Source organism: Gossypium arboreum, chromosome 1 (assembly GCF_025698485.1).
Source record: "Gossypium arboreum isolate Shixiya-1 chromosome 1, ASM2569848v2, whole genome shotgun sequence".
Classification (NCBI taxonomy): domain Eukaryota; kingdom Viridiplantae; phylum Streptophyta; class Magnoliopsida; order Malvales; family Malvaceae; genus Gossypium; species Gossypium arboreum.
This window is the reverse complement of record NC_069070.1, coordinates 122,628,067-122,646,046: the sequence shown is the minus strand read 5'-3', so window position 1 is coordinate 122,646,046 and position 17,980 is coordinate 122,628,067. Positions and strand designations below refer to the sequence as shown.

General features: G+C 33.7%; 3 protein-coding genes across 5 annotated transcripts; 2 read left to right on the top strand and 1 right to left on the bottom strand.

Annotated features, from left to right (window-relative positions):
* Positions 1-164: 164 nt before the first annotated feature.
* On the bottom strand, positions 165-3,158 carry LOC108481015 (putative polyol transporter 1). The gene is made up of 3 exons (XM_017784176.2): positions 2,937-3,158; positions 2,042-2,388; positions 165-1,472 (listed from the first exon to the last, which is right to left on the bottom strand). Exons 1-3 carry the CDS (start codon positions 3,085-3,087, stop codon positions 396-398), a joined length of 1,575 nt encoding a protein of 524 aa, XP_017639665.1. The 5' UTR covers positions 3,088-3,158; the 3' UTR covers positions 165-395.
* A 4,057-nt stretch (positions 3,159-7,215) lies between these two features.
* Positions 7,216-10,571, top strand: LOC108483053 (transcription factor GTE7). The gene is made up of 3 exons (XM_017786237.2): positions 7,216-8,887; positions 8,973-9,177; positions 9,256-10,571. Exons 1-3 carry the CDS (start codon positions 7,469-7,471, stop codon positions 9,312-9,314), a joined length of 1,683 nt encoding a protein of 560 aa, XP_017641726.1. The 5' UTR covers positions 7,216-7,468; the 3' UTR covers positions 9,315-10,571.
* Positions 10,572-11,937: 1,366 nt separating this feature from the next.
* LOC108480413 (uncharacterized) lies at positions 11,938-17,302 on the top strand. 3 transcript variants are annotated; one of them, XM_017783402.2, is made up of 14 exons: positions 11,938-12,395; positions 12,500-12,547; positions 12,628-12,688; positions 12,809-12,841; positions 13,009-13,133; positions 13,231-13,365; positions 14,191-14,267; positions 14,409-14,632; positions 14,731-14,787; positions 14,868-15,036; positions 15,724-15,781; positions 15,861-15,946; positions 16,177-16,233; positions 16,836-17,302. In XM_017783402.2, exons 1-14 carry the CDS (start codon positions 12,242-12,244, stop codon positions 16,929-16,931), a joined length of 1,380 nt encoding a protein of 459 aa, XP_017638891.1. In that variant the 5' UTR covers positions 11,938-12,241; the 3' UTR covers positions 16,932-17,302. The 3 variants fall into 3 exon arrangements, with proteins under 3 accessions (XP_017638891.1, XP_017638893.1, XP_017638894.1); XM_017783405.2 differs by having other exon boundaries at positions 12,294-12,395; positions 13,029-13,133; XM_017783404.2 differs by lacking the exon at positions 12,809-12,841.
* The last annotated feature ends 678 nt before the right edge of the window (positions 17,303-17,980 follow it).

Here is a 17,980-nt window from a genome sequence, read left to right as displayed (position 1 = left end):
ATATATATATACTTGAGATCTATCAATAAAATTCAAGAGATTACTCTATTCTTGTTATGGCATCCAAATAAGGTTTTTGACACAATTTTTTTGCTTTCATCATTCTAAATGGTTGGCGGTGAGCCTCCTCCTCCTCCACCACCACCACCAAGGGAGATACTTCCTTTTTTAATATAAAACAAATATTTTATTATTATCAACAACATAATCTAAAACTTTCACAAAGTATAAAGACTAACAACAAAATTTAACAATTAAAGTATAAAGATTAAATCCACGTCTTTTGTAAAGTAGAAACACTAATATCAAAATTTAACCAAATTAATTTTTTATTCTATTTTTATTTCAAATTTGTAATTAAGGTATCTAATATATGAAAACTAATCCTTCCACTATCATTCACTACCTTCTTGCCCATGAGTGGCTCCTTTAGTATTATCTTCCTTCATCTTCTTATCCACTTCCCTCCAACCTACCAAATTGCCAAAAAGCCGTTCAGTTTCCTCCAATGTTTTCCCACGTGTCTCCGGCAAACATATATTGAAAAACAACCAACCAACGGCGGCGATGCCAGCGAATAAGAAAAAAGCACCGCCGATGGTAATCGCTTGGTATAACGAAAGGAAAGTCATCGAAATGATCCCACTCGTCACCCTATTCACTGCCACTCCTAAACTAATTCCTTGTGCACGAAGCTTCAAAGGGAAAATCTCCGACGTGTAAATCCCGGCGATGGGTCCCATTCCGATGGCGAAAAACGCTACGAAAGACAAAACCATTGTTATACATAACACTATAGCCCATGTTAATTTCGCTTCAGAATGGTTGATGATCGTTAAAGAAAACCCTAACGTCGCTAACGACACCACCATGCCGCCGGTACTAATCAAGAGCAAAGCACGGCGGCCACTTTTGTCAAGCAAAAACGTAGCTACCAAAATGAATATCGTTTTACAAATTCCGACGGCTACTGTTGTGAGTAACTGTTCATTTGATGATGAGATGCCGGCTTTTTCAAAAATTCTTGGACTGTATAATACGACGGCATCAACGCCGGACGATTGTTGGAAGAAATGAATTCCGACAGTACAAATCAAAATGTGTTTGACGGTGGGTGTAGGGTGTAAAAGTAATTCTCTCCATACCCCGTTTGAGTTGGTTTGTTTTTGGACAACGACGACGTCGCCGGTGGAATCTTGAGGGATTCCAGCGGCTTCTTTGATGTCGTTGAGCCGGAGCTCAGCTTCTTCTTTGGTGTCAAGGGTTTTTTCAAGTACTACCTTGGCTTCGCCGAGTTTACCTTGCATGACTAACCAACGTGGTGACTCCGGCATGGCTAGAACGGCGAAAACTAAGAAAACTGATGGGGTGGCTCCGGCGCCGAGCATTAACCGCCAACCTATCCTTGTTGGTAGCTTTGAAAATGCATAGTTTGAAACATAGCCTAATAATATCCCCACATTAATACACACCTACAAACATTAAAAAAAAATCTTAATTATAAAGGAATAATTGTATCCATGTCCCTTTGATTCTTGAACTTTGCAACTTGATCTATTTCGGTCACTAAACTTGGATTTTTATTAAGATTTGATGATGTGACTAGTGTTATTGGAATATGACCGGAATAAACGGACCAATAACTAATCGATATAACAATACAAATAAATGAGTTGAATCAATTGACTCAGAAATTGCTTGAAATTAGTAAAAATTGAAGATCGAAATAAAAATCAATAGTTGAACAAGTTGAATCAGTTTAATATTTTTTTATTTTTATGAATTTTAATTATTTATTTAATTATTGTTGATTTGACAATCGAACTAGTTGAATCAAGAACCGGTGATTTGACATATTAACCACCAATTCGGTTATTAAAACACTGAACGTGACACTTCAAGATCGTATCACATCAACAAACTTTTATATTTTTCAAGTTTATGTACCAAAACAGACCTAGTTGTCAAGTTTAAGTATTAGAGGAAAAATATTCCAACTATAAATTATAATCTTAATTTAGAAAATTAATCAAAGTGTTACCTCTGGGAACGAAGTGAGGAAACCACGGGAAGAAGCAGGGGAGATCTCAGCATTATAAAGAATAGCACCCATGATGGCAAAGCCGACGCCAATACCGGCGATGAAACGGCCGACCATAAGGAAAGCATAATTGACAGAGAAGCCCATGAAGAGAGATCCCACGAAGATAATGACGTTGGCCAACACGATGGTGTAACGACGACCAATCCAGTCGGCTATGTTTCCAGCGATGATCGAACCAACTAGGCAATACAAGTTGAGTACACCGACGAGGATTTCAATTTGAACGTCGTTGATTTTCAAATCCTTCTTTATGAATATTATAGCTCCACTCATCACCCCAATATCTATATCATACATATATATATAAATTAAGAATGAAATAACAAGGGTAAATTACATCCAATGTTACTAAACTATTAATAAGTTTATGTTTTGGTCACTAAACTCTAAAAAGTTCCAAAATGATCATTGAACTATTCGAAAGTTTTCATTTAACTCACTAATCCAAAATTCTCATTCCTCTTCTTTTCTACAGTTTAGGTTTTTTTAGTAAAACAATTTTGACTGACGCAAATTTGTAAACCAAAATCTAAATAGTTTTCTTTTATGATCTTTGACACTAATCTTCAAATCAACTTGGATCTAATGTACGTTCTTCTACTCATTAATGAGTATTGATCCATCATACCGATCGTTAAATCGTCTTAACAACCTAGTGATTTAAATCAAAACTTTCAAATAGCTCAGGTCTTAAATGAAAACTTTTGAATAGTTCAATGAACATTTTATAACTTTCTTAAGTTAAGGACCAAAATATAAACTCACTAATAGTTTAGTGACTTGGGTGTAGTTTACCAAAAAAAAAAAACTTAAAAATAGAATATTGATTTACCATAACCGAGTAACATGGATGTTAAAGAAGCAAGCATGGCACAACCAAGAGCAAACTTGTTCTTCTTGGGTTTCTTCGAAACCTCGAAAACGGCAAGGTTGTCCGCCGGTCGGATTGAAATGGCTCCGTTTTCATGTCCTGAACCAGCCATCTTTCTTGTATTTCTGAAGGTGCTGCAACCCTCATGGATTGAGATATAGAGTTTGCTTATATAAATAGAAAAATGGGTAACTAAAATACAAAGTACAACCGAAAGGGTTACATCAAATTAGGACATTGTTGTCGTATATGTTGGAAGTGAACATGTTGTTGACTTGTAGTAAGCAATTTGATACCACTCATGTCTGTGTTGGAAAAATCATGCATGAGCTCAGCTAATCTTTTTAGCATGTGGTCCGTTTGTTAAGACTTACAATTAATACGTCTCTTTATGATTGAGAAGACTGTATATTTATGTTCTCATCAATTTGAATACGAATTCCAAGGGGAGGAGTGGGTTATCCCTTTTATTTTATATCGGTTGATGTGGATTTTGTGGGTCGAGTTAAGGTGTACTAAAAGGGGTTAAGAAATATGTTTAAATATTTATTTGCATTTAAAATATTAAAAATATTAAAAATAAGTAGCAAAAATTAAATTAATATGGAATAGGATGAGATGGAGCGGGGTGAGGCGAGGACAGATACATTTAACATCCATGAAGGTAGTATTAATTTTCAATATTATACATCAACAGTAGAGTAAGACAAATAGTAGAACAGAGCATGCCGATTATGAAGCAATAATAGATTTAACAACATCTGCCTTGCCCTGCTCCATTGTGGTTGAAATGAGCCCATTTTTATATTTTAAAGATATAGTGATGGGCTAATTTGCTCATTCGTTGAGCATTTATGCTCTTTTATCTTTAAGCCCCTCTATATTTTGGGCATTAACAATATGTTTTAAGTTTTAAACAATGGAAATTTTAATTTAGGATGGTTGATATTGAATAAAATTATTGTAGTAATTAAAATATATAGATAATTTTTGATATTTTATTAATTCATTAATAGTAAAAATAAGTTTATGGGTTGGGTTATAATATAAGTGAAGAAATTTATATAAAAAATATTTTTTTAAAAATTTGAGATAAAAAAATTAAATGAGGTTTTAGTTGAAACGATAAAATTGAGGTTATAGATATCATAGTATTTTAAATTTAAGTCTTATAATGTGTAGTTATTATTATGAGTATAAATTAATTTTTATAGATTTTATATAAAAATATAGAAAATATAAAAGCATACTTTTAATAATATTTATTTTGTTATGAAAAAAGTTTTTTTTCGAAATTTTCCAATCAAATTAATGTTAAGGACTTAAATATAAAAGGTAAACTACACCAAAGGTCACTAAACTATTACTAAGTTTACATTTTGGTTATGCAACTTTAAAAAGTTACAAAATGGTCACTGAAGTATTTGAAAGTTTTTATTAAGTTACAGAACTATTCGAATGTTTTTCTTTAAGTCACTGAGTTGTTAAGTTTTTTTCATTAAAAAAAAAAGTCTGGCTAACAAGCTTCAAGTGATAATTTGACGATTGATATGATGGATCAGTACCTATTGACGAGTAGAATAATATACCTTACCTTATATCCAAGTCGATCTAACAATTAATGTCAAATATCGAAGAAGAAAGTAATTTGAATTTTGGTTAATAGATTTGTAAAGTTCAAAAGTGTTTCATGAAAACAAATAAGTAATTCAGTTTTTCGAGTTTGACTCGAGTTGAATTTTACAATTTGAAAAACTCAAATAACAATTTTGTGTAAATATCATTTGTTCACTATAAATATAAAAAATGAACAAATTGGTTTCTCTTAACAAAAATTATAAAAAAAAATCAAAATGTTTTTCAAAAATTCAAAATATTTATAAAAATAAAAATTCTAAATAATATATAAAAAGTTGAAAATTTCCAAAATAATAATTTTGAGGACTAAATAGGTATCATACTAAAGTATCTTATTTTTTCTCTTATTCCAAAAAACTATTAAATTGAGTTAAGATGATAAAATAAAACTCGTTAACTCAAATTTTTCACTCAATTCTATCAAATGCTCACCCTTTAATAATGATTTTAACAACTCAATAACTTAAATGAAAACTTTAGAACAGTTAAGTGACAATTTTGTAACTTTTAAAGTTAAATTATCAAAATATAACTTTACTAATATTTTAGCAACCTTGAATGTAGTTTATCCTAATATTTATTGCTTTATAGAAAAAGTTATTTTTTCTGTAATTTTCCAATTAAATTAATGTTGAGGACTTAAATATAAAACACCATTTTTAGCCCATTAAAGAAACTAATATCTCCACATGATTTTGGCCCATTACAAAAAAAAAACCAAGGTATTGCCGAACAAAAGCCCATTTTATTACCATATTTTACGGCCTTTTTACTTCCAAGGCATTCGGCTTTTGCGATAACATCTCTATTTTCTCTCCCTCTTTCTAAGCTTTTCTCTTTCCAAGCTTTTAAAAATTTCGTGAATAGTTGATAAAGTACTAACTCGTGAATAGTTTTAGTGTATTGAAACATATTATTCTCTTATTTATAAGTTGAGAAGGGGTTATGAGTAGTTCTAAACATTACATTAAAAAAAGTAGATATGATTAAAACTTGTAACGAGATTGTTTAAAAAAAAAAAACCCACATGAATAACTCTTGCCTCTACTCTCAAGTTGAGTTTTTTTAGGGTTAAATTGTTTTTTGGGACTTGAATTTGATAACTCATCTCATATTGAGGCCTAATTTTTTTTTCAAGTTAATCTCTAAACTTGGTTATTGTTCCTATATCAGAGTTTGATGTTTTCTTGAAAGCTCTAAAGATTGGGCCCCATGTGGGAACAATTGCTGGGTTCAAATCCCAATATGGAATCAATTGACTAGATCAGGGATTAATTTAGACAAAAAAAAAGTTCAAGCCTCAATATAAGAATAATTACCAAATTCATGGACTAACTTGAATTAAAAAACAAATTCAAACTTTAATATAAGATTTGTTTTTAAGTTCAGATCTCAAATAATGATTTAAATTTTTTTAATAGAGTATGGAGTAGTTACTTAAGTGTCTTGCATTGTCTCTTGTATTTATTATTATTATTGTTTTATCTTTATATATTTATCTTTTAAAATTATAAAATTGTTAAAATAAAATAAATTTATGTCCCTTGGGAGCTATGGAGCGACTTTATAATTCGTGGTCAACATCTACTCCTTGATGGGCCTACAAAACACGGAAGGAGATAATAATATCGAGTTAAGTTATGACACAAATTCAATCAAATACATTATTAATATATACGGCTGATGAAGATAATAAATTATGCATATTAACATAAAAATCTATAAAGTCCATGAAAATGAGACTTTGATTGAGTGATGAATTTAATGTTTTACTAATCCCATTGGCGCGGGTTTAAATCTCACTATATGCATATTTAAATCCACAACTTTCAAAAAATATAGGGACTAATAGCATAGTTTAACGTTTTTAAACTATCGTGTAAACTATAGTAGAGGTTACTTAACTATGAAAAGTTACAAAATAGTCACCTAACTATTAGTAAATTTTTTTTTAGTCACCTAACTATAAAAAAAAGTTAGAAAATAGTCGCCTAACAATTCAATTTTATCTTTTTTTATCATCATTCATCAGCATGCTAATGTAAAAGTGGAAACACCCAAAAATCTAAGATAGTTGGGTCATAAAAAAAAATTTAAATAGTTGAATGACTATTTTATAACTTTTCATAGTTAGATGACAAAAAAATTTATTAATAATTAAATGACTAAAATAGAAAATAACCATAACTGAGTCACTACCATAGTTTACACTAAACTATTACAGTACTACAGTGTCAAAATCCCCACGTGCGGAACACACATGCCAAAGTGCGGCTTCCGGCTTGAGCCGGACCACCAAAATGGCTTTATAATCCACGTCATCACCCCTGTGGGCCCCGCACCCCATATGAAAAACCCTAAGTTTCACGCCACATGCACCCCAAATTCACCCCAAAACTAAACCCAAAATATGCGATCCACATCAACGGACTCTACTTTTTACACGTGTTCCTACTTTCCCATCTACACCGTCCATGCCAGATCACATGGCCAGCCTTCTCCTCACCTTCCAAATCACTAACAGCCGTTGGATCAAAAATGAAACTCCATCTAACGGTCAAAACACTGCCCGAAACTCAAACGGGCAGATCTCATCGCCTTTAAGAAGCGACCCTATCCTTCGATTGTTCCTCGCTCTATCGATTCGAAAGGGGTTAGATTTGAAACCCTAATCTTTTTACTTTTAGATTATTAAAAGAAAAGAAACTATATTTTTGAATTTTTTCCTTTGTTGAATTCTTGGTTGCATTGGTTAATCGGCACGTGGAGGCCGCGCGTGATCGATTTCATGTTTTTAGTTTTCGGGTCCCAATTGGGAAACCCTCGCCGGAACCCTACCGGCTCTCGGGAATTTAATGGCGTTGGCAGTGTTGGCGAATCGAAGTGAGTCAAATTGGCCACCACAGCCGAAGAACAGTGTTGTCGATTTCATGGGCAAAGCTCCCTTTACAGCGAAAAAACCAAACCCTAACCCTAAATTCAACAAGAAACGTCATATCTACCGTCAATTCGCGCAACTTGATGACGTTGGAGGCCATGTCGTTGATGATCCCCCTGCCGTGACTCAATCCGCGGCTTCTGATGATGCGTCGTCGATTAATCGGAAAATAAACGATTTCAGCTCCGGCGCTTATGTTAGCTTCCCCATCAGCTCATTTACGAGGAAGGAGTTGATTGATCTGAAGAATCGGTTGATTTCCGAGTTGGAGCAGATTCGTGAATTTAAGAATCGAATCCAATCAAATGATTTTCACGCTAGATTCAGCTCCACGAAGAAACCCTTGCCCAAAAAGAACATTTCTGGCAACAAACGGCCTTTGCCCCCAAATTTCAGCAAAGAATTGAAGAGATTGAACCCTCAAGAGAACGGGAAAGCTTCTAGGGCTCATTTGATGAAGAATTGTTCTCAAATCTTGAGCAAATTGATGAAGCACAAGCATGGGCATATCTTCAATTCACCGGTGGATGTCGTTGGGTTGGGGCTTCATGATTATTATGCTATAATCAAGAACCCCATGGATCTGGGCACTGTTAAATCGAGGCTCGCGAAGAACTTTTATGGGTCTCCATTGGATTTCGCAGCTGATGTAAGGCTGACTTTCAATAATGCCATGTTGTATAATCCAAAAGGGCATGAGGTTTATGCGTTGGCTGAGCAGCTTCTTGCGAGATTCGAGGAATTGTTCCGCCCTTTGGGTTTGAAATTGGAAGAGCAAGAAGATCCACAAGAAATGAATTATTACGAGGAAGAGTTGCAAGCAAGTTCTTGGGATCACGGGGAAGCTGAGAGAATGAAGAAAGATTGGGAAATTGATAAGGAAGATTCCATTAACATTGCGTCAAGATCTGATAAAATTGGAGGGGTTTCGGGCTTCGTTTCGAACCAGAATGCACCACCATCGCAGATGCAGTTGCAGCCACCAGAAAGGATGGCTTCTCCGGTGAGGCCTCCACCGGTTAAGCCAGTGAAGCTGCCAAAGCCGAAAGCTAAGGATCCAAACAAGAGGGAAATGACAATGGAGGAGAAGCAAAAGTTGGGGATTGGATTGCAGAGCTTACCACAGGAGAAGATGGATAATGTTGTTCATATTATAAGGAAAAGGAACGGGCATTTGAGGCAAGATGGGGATGAGATTGAGCTCGATATCGAGGCAATGGATACAGAGACACTGTGGGAGTTGGATCGGTTTGTCACTAATTATAAGAAGATGGTCAGCAAGATCAAGCGACAAGCTTTGATGGCAAACAATGTTGCATCTAATGACAGCAATAGGGTAAGCGCTAACCATATTGTGATTGCTTTATATGAATTTGATGATTTGTATTTGTACATTAATTAGAGAATGATGTAAATTACAGAGAGAAACAACTGTGGAGAAGATGGATGCTGCAATGGAGATGAAGAAGCCAAAGAAAGGTGATGCCGGCGATGAAGATGTTGACATCGGGGATGAAATGCCAATGAGCAGTTTTCCACCTGTGGAGATCGAGAAAGATAATGACCGTGCCAGTAGCAGTTCAAGCAGCTCCAGCAGTTCAAGCAGTGGTTCATCGTCGTCAAGCGGTATGATTACCCAACTCAATTCCATATTTCAGAATGATGGGCCGAAATTGCACAAGAGAGTGATTGTTGTTATTGCAGGTTCCGATTCTGGGAGTTCTTCGGGGAGTGATTCTGATGCTGATGATGCTCGGTCATAAATGCACGAGTTACATGTTTCGAAGCTTGACAGCTGAGATTTTGAGGGGTAATCCAAGTGGAGATTATAGATGAGGTAGATTTACTAACATTGCTAACAAATTAAAAAAGTTTAGATGTGGATTTTCAGTGTATTAAATGTTGAATGTATGAACCTTTTTTCTTCTTTTTATCTTTTGTTGATGTACAGGGTGGGTTGTTTTTTAAGTGTATTGTGTGAGTTGTAATGGTTGTTGCTCCCTTTAGAGGAAAGAAACTGATGAAAATGGAAAATGGGGGTCATCATTGCTAGAGAATGAATGATTGAATTTGTGGGTTTTTTTGGCAAAATCTAGTGAAAAAATTTGGTAGAAGAAAGATATTTTTGTAGCTAAAAATATAGTTTGGGGGGGGGGGTTGGGATTATAAAGTACTTTGTATGCTTAAAACCCCAAAACTTGAGATCTTTCAGCATCAATAGAGAGGCATTTACAATTTTAAATATTTTGCTTCTTGATTGATTCTTTGGGTAGTAGTCATGTGATCTATGACTATGTCAATCGGTTTAAATGCAATTGTTTTATAGATTTGATGCTGGTTGTATTTAACTTTATTTCGACTCTTGGTTTTTCTTTTAATCTTAAAAAACTTGGTGCTTGTGCATATTTGGATGGTTGTAGGTATAGGATAATGTATTTGGATACATAAAAATGTTTAGTAGGAAATGGATTTGTGCTTGTGTTGGACATAGCCCTTGACTTTGCACATGAATCTGAGTAACGTGGATTTTGCGTTTGAATCCAAGTAGTCGAGAATTAGGGTTTGATCGAGTTGAATTCAAGCATCTTAGAGGACGGAAACCAGGGTTTGATCTTCAAAGCTTGGTTTGAGTTGGGGTTTGGCTGGCTTGAAACTTTATGACTGAAAGAGGTTGGATTGAGTTGGAATGAGTAGTAGCTTCAATTCGGTTGGAGTAGTGAAATTTAGGATTCAAAGTTGGGTTTGAGGTGGAATGAGGTTGTTGGAGTATGTTTTCATCTGCTTGCCTTTTTGCGCTTGATTCGGATTCTCAGCTGGCGATGGGACATTATATCTACAAGCCTAGTTTTTGTTTTGTATATATATGCAACTTTCCTATGTTTTACTGGTATGGATTTTCATTTTACAAATGATTTGGTCTTCTGGATTCCATCTAATGGGAATATTTGCAATATTCAATGAGTTTGTATTAATTCACTAGTCAAATGTGAAGTATTGGTATTGTTTGATTGTTGGTAAAATTGTGTTTCCATTTAGAAGACTCAAAAGTGCTTAAAAGCATCAACAGCGTGCTATTATGGTTCAATAAGTAACTGGACATATGACTATTGGACAATGATATTTCAGGTAAGTTAGTTTGGATTAAATCTTTTTGCTAATTTTGGATTTGGGATTTTGGACAACATTATTTTAAATATAAAATGTTTTTATACTGAATCTAATAAAGTTGCGGTTGAATTGGAGTAATTGAAAATTTTCAATTAGTATTCCAGAAAACCTTTTCCTTTTTCAGTTTTTACTGTTGAACCCACTTATTGTGTACTTCCATTCAACTACTCATTCTCATGGTCAAGTACTAACATGTCTCAATTATCCTACACTTTAATATTAGTTATGGTTGTAAATATTTGATTATAATTATAAATGTGATTGCGCCCATGAGGCCTTTGATGCTCAAGGTTTGACTCACTTTGCATAAATCCTGTGCGTCAAATGATTCAATTATGTTTCTAATTATACTTGATTTGTTAGAAAATCATTACTTTCTTCTCAAAAGATATATTTGTTAAAATGGCAATACTATTGCTTATAAATGTCAAGACCCTGCCTATCCTTTTGATGTGGGATTAATACTCGATCTAATTTTACAGATCATTTGGTGATACACTAAAAATTCAAGTTCAAGTTCCACCTATTTTTATATATACTAAAATCTTGAAATACAATTTTACTAAAAAAATAGATATTTACTATTATTATTCAATTTAAATAATATATTCAACTAAAGAACGAATAAAAATTCAACTTTCGTAACTAACAGGAAATAAAAATCTAATTGATGGTCACACACATACTCATTTATATAATTTCTTATACAAAATTATCTTTTAATAAAAATATCATGAAAGTTCGTGTACTAAAAGGACTAAAATAATTATTTTTAATTCAAGAGGGGAAGCTAAAATTTTTATTAAAATGCTTAAATTAAATTATGAAATTTTCAAAAGGGCTAAAAATTTAAAAGTTCTATTTAATCAACTGTTTAAAACAAATAATATTGAATTATTCAATTTTGGGAAGGGTTATAAAATAATTTTTTCATTTAGTCAAGGAGAGACCAAGGACCTTGCATACCTCTTTAGTTATACCATTGATGGCATTCTACATGTAACTCATACTAATATATAAAAATTAATATTTAATAATAAAAATGGACAGAATTGTTGACAGAATAACCCCTTTACTCTTTGATCTAACATATATGTATGAACTAATCTGCTTATATTTTTAGTAGGGGAGATAAAATTCAATCCGGCTACTAGTACAAAGTCTCTATGATAAATTTACTCTTTTTATTTATTTATTTAATTTCAGTGCATTGAAATGAAAATTAAGGAAGAAATCAATGGCGGATCTAATTTCATTTGAATAGTAAAGAATTTGGGCCATGGTTTATTGACCCAAAATTTTCATATAGGTTATTAACCCAAAGATCAAAAACCTTTTAAAAAATCAAATCTGCTACGGCGTCGTCGTCGTTCTAAACCACGTTTTCACTGAGATCCGGCAAATTCCCAGTTACGCTTTTTTTGCGTCTGTCGTGATCTTCATCTTCGAGCATCAAGCCCAGTTCTCTCTTCACTCTGAAATCAATTCAATCAATCATAAAGAAAAAAAAGAAAAAAGAAAAATGGAGAAAGTGAAGAAGAAAATAGGATCGTTTTCGTTTTGGAATTGGGTGACAGCTTCGATCATCTTCAGATTGATTCTAATTTACTTCCCCAAAAACCTCAATCTATCTTCTCGTCCCGAAGTTTCCACTCCGCTCACCAGCTTCCGCCGCCGTAATCATCCTCTTTCTTTTTTTTTTCATTCACTATAAAAAAATCAAATTCCCTCTTCTTTTTAGCTTAATTTCCCCCCTTTATTTTGAATTTTTTGGGTGCAGTGGCTGAAGGTTACTGGTTAAAACAGTCGTCTATGTCTCCTTATGCAGGTTTGTTCAACGTTTCATATTAATTCGATAAAAAATTGGAAATGTACTTGATTTTTTTTTTCTGGGTTTATGTTTTTCAGGATCTATGTACCATGGTTCACCTTTGTTATTGTCTCTTCTTGGTCCTCTCACCATTAATAGGTGCCATTCAGCTCATTATCTGACTCTAATCTTCTTCTTCTTCTTTTTTTTTTTTTAATTTACAGTTCTTATTGATTTTAGTAATTTGGGTTTTTTTTTTTGGGGGGGGGGGTGGTTCAGAATTGAAGGACAGCCAAATCATCTTTTGTACAGGTAAAATCTTTTCTGTTATTTGCATTAGTGATAATTTTGATGTTTTTTAAGGCAAAATGTTGATAAATTCTTTAGTGGACTTTTGGAGTATGGCCATTGTTGTTTCTTAACAAAAATTGTGTATTTGTTTGCTCGGGTAGTTAATACCTACACATTTTTGGATACAGTTTGGTTTCTGTGATTGCAGATGTTGTTAGTGCAATGCTTATTCGTGCTACTGGGCAAAATCTTCGGCTTGCTTATCTTCGTAGTTTGGAATCATTAGACCTTGTTAAACAAATAGAAGTTTCAGGTAAATTCTTCAGAATGTGAAAATTATAGTTATGTCTACTTCCTCTCTTTTTTTTATTGTCCGAAGCTGATGAACTTAGTTATTGTTTTTCAACCAGAGTTCCTCTTTTCAGGAGATATTGCCGCTCTTATCTACCTATGTAATCCTTTCACGATAGTTGCATGTGTGGGCTTGTCGACATCACCAATTGAAAATATGGCTGTTATTCTGTGCCTTTATGGAGCATGTTCACGTAAGAGATTTCTAAAAGGCCGCAATGTCCTTCCTGATAGTTGATTACTGTGCTTCTATGTGTGTTTTCTTTGAACACTATTCTACTTTGTCTTGATTTCTTCTTCTGTTTCTTCGTTGAATTTGTCACTTTGTTCTTGAGAAATAAATTCATATATACTAATCTCTTGAATGCTTGTAAACCAATGAATTGAGAGTTCATTCTTATGGTGGTTAAAACCCTTTATATCTGTTTCTGCAACAACTTCTGTTCATTGTTCCCATCTCATATCGTTGTGCTACCTGATTTGTTAATCACAAGCTTTAATCTCGAGTTAAAAATGGATGGATATCAAGTATCTACATGCATTTGGAGTGTCTGACGCAAGCATCCTCAAAATTTTTAGCATATGGAATAGATATACATCATACAGATTTACATTTTTTATGATAACCTACATTCACAATAAGTGTTTCAAATAATCGACTTTTCATTTGAATTAAGGGTAACCAAAAATGCACATAAGTGGCATGGTTGAGATGCAGCAGAATGTTAAATGTTACTTGAGGGACAGAGTCAAGCCTGGGCAACATTTCGTTTGTTTTGGAGATGTTTCCAGCCTGTATCTATTTGTTGAAACAATGTTTATATGTGTGCTGCCACATTTTAGTGTCGCTATAAATGGAAATTATTACACATGGTTACTTTTGGATCATCATTTGTTGAAATTTTTCTGTGAAATTGTGAGTTGGGATTAGCAACTATTAACATACATATGGATTTAGTGTGTATTTTGTACTCTTCTTGCATAATTTGCTACTGAATAATGATCTTTATGGATTGCAGGACTTATTCCCTTGGCGGCTTTTGGGTGGGTCATTGCAACTCATTTGTCTCTTTATCCTGCTATTCTGATAATTCCGGTACATCTTTGTTTTTGTTATACCTATCTGTATCCATAGAATTGCTTAACATGCTCGAGATAGTTTTTAAATTTCTTTGTTCAGTTTCCTCAACATAACAAAATCTCCAAGACATATATTCATTGTTCAGTTTTCTCACAGGTGATCTTTTTATTAGGATGTGGTCCAGATTCTCCTCCTAGGAAATTGTTTCTGCAAAGGCACCAACAAAAAGAAGTGTTGAATCAGTCGAAGCTCCCTCCTCGTTTCTCATGGGGACCAGTCATTCATTTTGCATTTTGGGCTTTTCTGTGGTCAGTATATGTGTTGGTTCTGTGTGGCATTTCTTTGAAACAGTTTGGTGGTCTATGGGAGATGTTTAAAAGGTACCAATTATGCCATTTGGCATTTTATTGCTTATAACTCAAACTAGATTGCCATATAAAAGATTTTGACTGTTCATTATGTGTGGCTGGTTTTGTAGTACATATGGATTCATCCTCACCGTGGAAGATTTGTCTCCAAATATCGGTGTCTTATGGTGAGTTCAAATTATCTTTGGGATGCACAGCTTAAGTTGATCACAACTTACAATCTCATGTCCCTGATATGTTGTGGCAGGTACTTCTTTGCCGAAGTTTTTGAATTTTTCAGGAACTTCTTTTTGATAGTTTTCCATGTCAATATTTTATTTATGATATTGCCATTAGCCATTCGGCTTCGACACCGGCCCTGCTACTTGGCTTTTGTATATGTTGCCATATGTTCCATGCTCAAGTCCTATCCATCAGTAAGTTCTCACTATATCTTTTTGGCTGTTCTACTTTTACTGTTTTTTCTTCGTAACTATTTTATGAAATTTTGACATGCAACTCCATCAACTTGTGATTTTAGTTATGTACTACCCAAACATACGACATGAGCTAAATAATAATATAGTTGGTGCAATCAAGTAGTTCCTTGAATTAGGGTAGACGATGAAGTGCACTTATTTTGTTTTCGCTAGATGCTTGTAATGCACTTGGTTAAATGATGATTGCTGTAGCAGATAGTACCTTGGACAAAATCCACATTGAGTGAGTAAATATGTCACTCGTGCCTTAATTGGCAATGTCAGAAACAGAAACATGACTGCCTGTGCCACCCTCCTTGAGCACGAATATTATATAAATATCCAAAACCAAAAGCATCCTTCAATGTTGGTCGAATGTTGCCATACTTTATCGACATTATATTCTAGTTTGAATGCACTAAGCTTCAATGATGTAAGTTTACTCGAGATGAGCTCTAAATATTGCTTGTCTTGGTTCACATCGCATCACCTATGCATGTAGTAAGTAACTTGGGGAGATTGTGGCTTGTACACTGTCATTTTCTTTCTGTAACCTTTTTTTTCCTATTCATGAGAACTTGGTTTATTTAATATGACAAACCAGATTGGTTATTCCCTAACCTTTTGTGCTTTAATATCAATTAGGTTGGAGATTCAGCACTGTACTTGGGTTTGTTGGGTTGGTTTGTTAACGAATTAGCAGGCAAGTTAATAGAATCTTTTCCGATATTGAATGATAATTATCATTGTTTCGTATTTTAAGCCTTATCTCTTCCTTACAGATATGCAATTCTCTCTCTTCCTCTTCTGTGGATATGTTGGGGTTTCTCTTCTTAGTCCTGTCATGCACAACCTATGGATATGGAGGGTACATCTCTTCTTAATTCTTTAGTATCTATGTTGCTCCGACTCTTCATTTTTCGTTAAGTACCCATGTTTGGAATCCGTGCTTGACATATTCTCGGACATGGGTATGGGATATGACCCTCCAAAGGCTCTCCAAATGAAAATACACATAGGACACATACCCTTATCTAACGCTCACACAAGTCTGAGTAATGTAGCTTAGGACTGCTATTGACGTACTGAAATTTACAGGGCACAGGCAATGCAAACTTCTACTTCGCGACAGCTATGGTTTATGCTTGCTTGCAGGTGAGTTACTTCTATTTTTGATTCATTGTTTTTTTATCTGTAACTTGCTATGAGTTGTCGAAAATGAAATTCCAATATCAACAAATTATGAAATTCCAATGTCAACAATTTAGCTTTCTTGTTATTTATGGACGATATTCCAAATGGCATTCAAAAGTGTAATTTAGTCGATAAAAGTATAATGCAGGTCTTTGTATTAGAAGTCAGATTGCATTTTTCTCCATGTACTAAAAAAATGAGTAAATCAATCTCTGTATGATAGATCAAAAAGCAAATTGATTCTCTTGTTAAAAGTTTCGTCCATTTTTACCATTAAAAATTGGGCTACGTTAGAATGAGGTACATGCGGCATTTCAGTGTAACTGTCTAGTTTTTCTGTTAGCTATGTTAATTTTTAACTGTAGAAATGGATGAAAATTTTAATAGAACTGATCAATTTGCACTTTAGTCTAACGTACAAAAATTTATTTGTCTATTTTTTTAAGTAAAAGGGACAATGCAATTTGATATTTAATACAAGGACCTCCATGGTAGTTGGAGAGGTTTTGTTTTCGAGGATATGAAGACATGATTATGCCCCTTACTTTGACCTTATTTTGCAGATTGTCTTAGTAGTTGAGGGTGTAAGCGCCATGTTAAACCACGACAGAAAGTTGAGAAACCTAATAACCGGGAAGCCCCAAGATGCCAAATCTTGAGTTCTTTTCATGCACCATACGCATCTCCGGTTTCTTCAGCTTATTATTTTGGCACTACTACTACTACTACGAAGATGATGATCCTTCCCCGGCAGGTTTGTGCCCGCCACCATATCTTTGCTCTCAGCATTGTTGTATTGTATCAAGATCATTGCTTACCATCACCGTCACTAGAGTTCGTCGGAAAATGATCGTTCATTCGTGTTTGTTTCGGTACATCTGTTAGATGATGAATGGTTGTTGATAACCTAAAAAAGTACTGAATTTTTTCCTTCACCCATTAAACGTGTCAAAATTTCCTTCAAATTGTGTTAAAAACCTTCAAACTTTTCAATAGAAAGTAGAGGCTTTTTTTCCACATTGTATGAAAATAGGCAAAGCATATCTTTCCAATTTTAGAAGCTTTATTTATTTAAAGATTAAACTCCATAGAATCATTTGGTTGGGAGCCAAGTTGTGTTTATGGATCGGATCGAGTCTTGGTTTGGATATTTTTAAAACTTTTTTGGATTTGTTCTTATCTAAGTCCGGTTTAGGTTTGATTGGCTCGAATGTTTATTTTATTATTTATTGTAATAATAATAATAATAAATTATAATATTAATATTTTTTAAAATTAAAAAAAATGGGTTGAGTTGGCAAATTATATTTTTCATATTTACATATGAGTATGTGTTCGAAATGGTTGTTTGACATCTGACCAACATACTAATAATTTAATATTCCTTAAATTCAGACTATAGTCTTTTTATTTTTAAATATTAAAATTCAGATTTAACTGTTAAATGTGTAGCATTTTGAAATTAAAAATAAATATACATCTAATAGCAATATATTTAAAAAATAATATTATAATAAACCTAAATTGATGCATTTAACAATAGGACTACTTTTGAAACCTACTAAATACTTTCACCAAACATGATAATTATAATTTTAAGTTGCGGGTATAAAAGCTAGAAATTATAATTATAAATGGTGAAACTCAGATTCAAGTATTCAAGGTTCGAAATTTTAGCCTTTGCTACCAATTCCAAAGCCTTATTGAT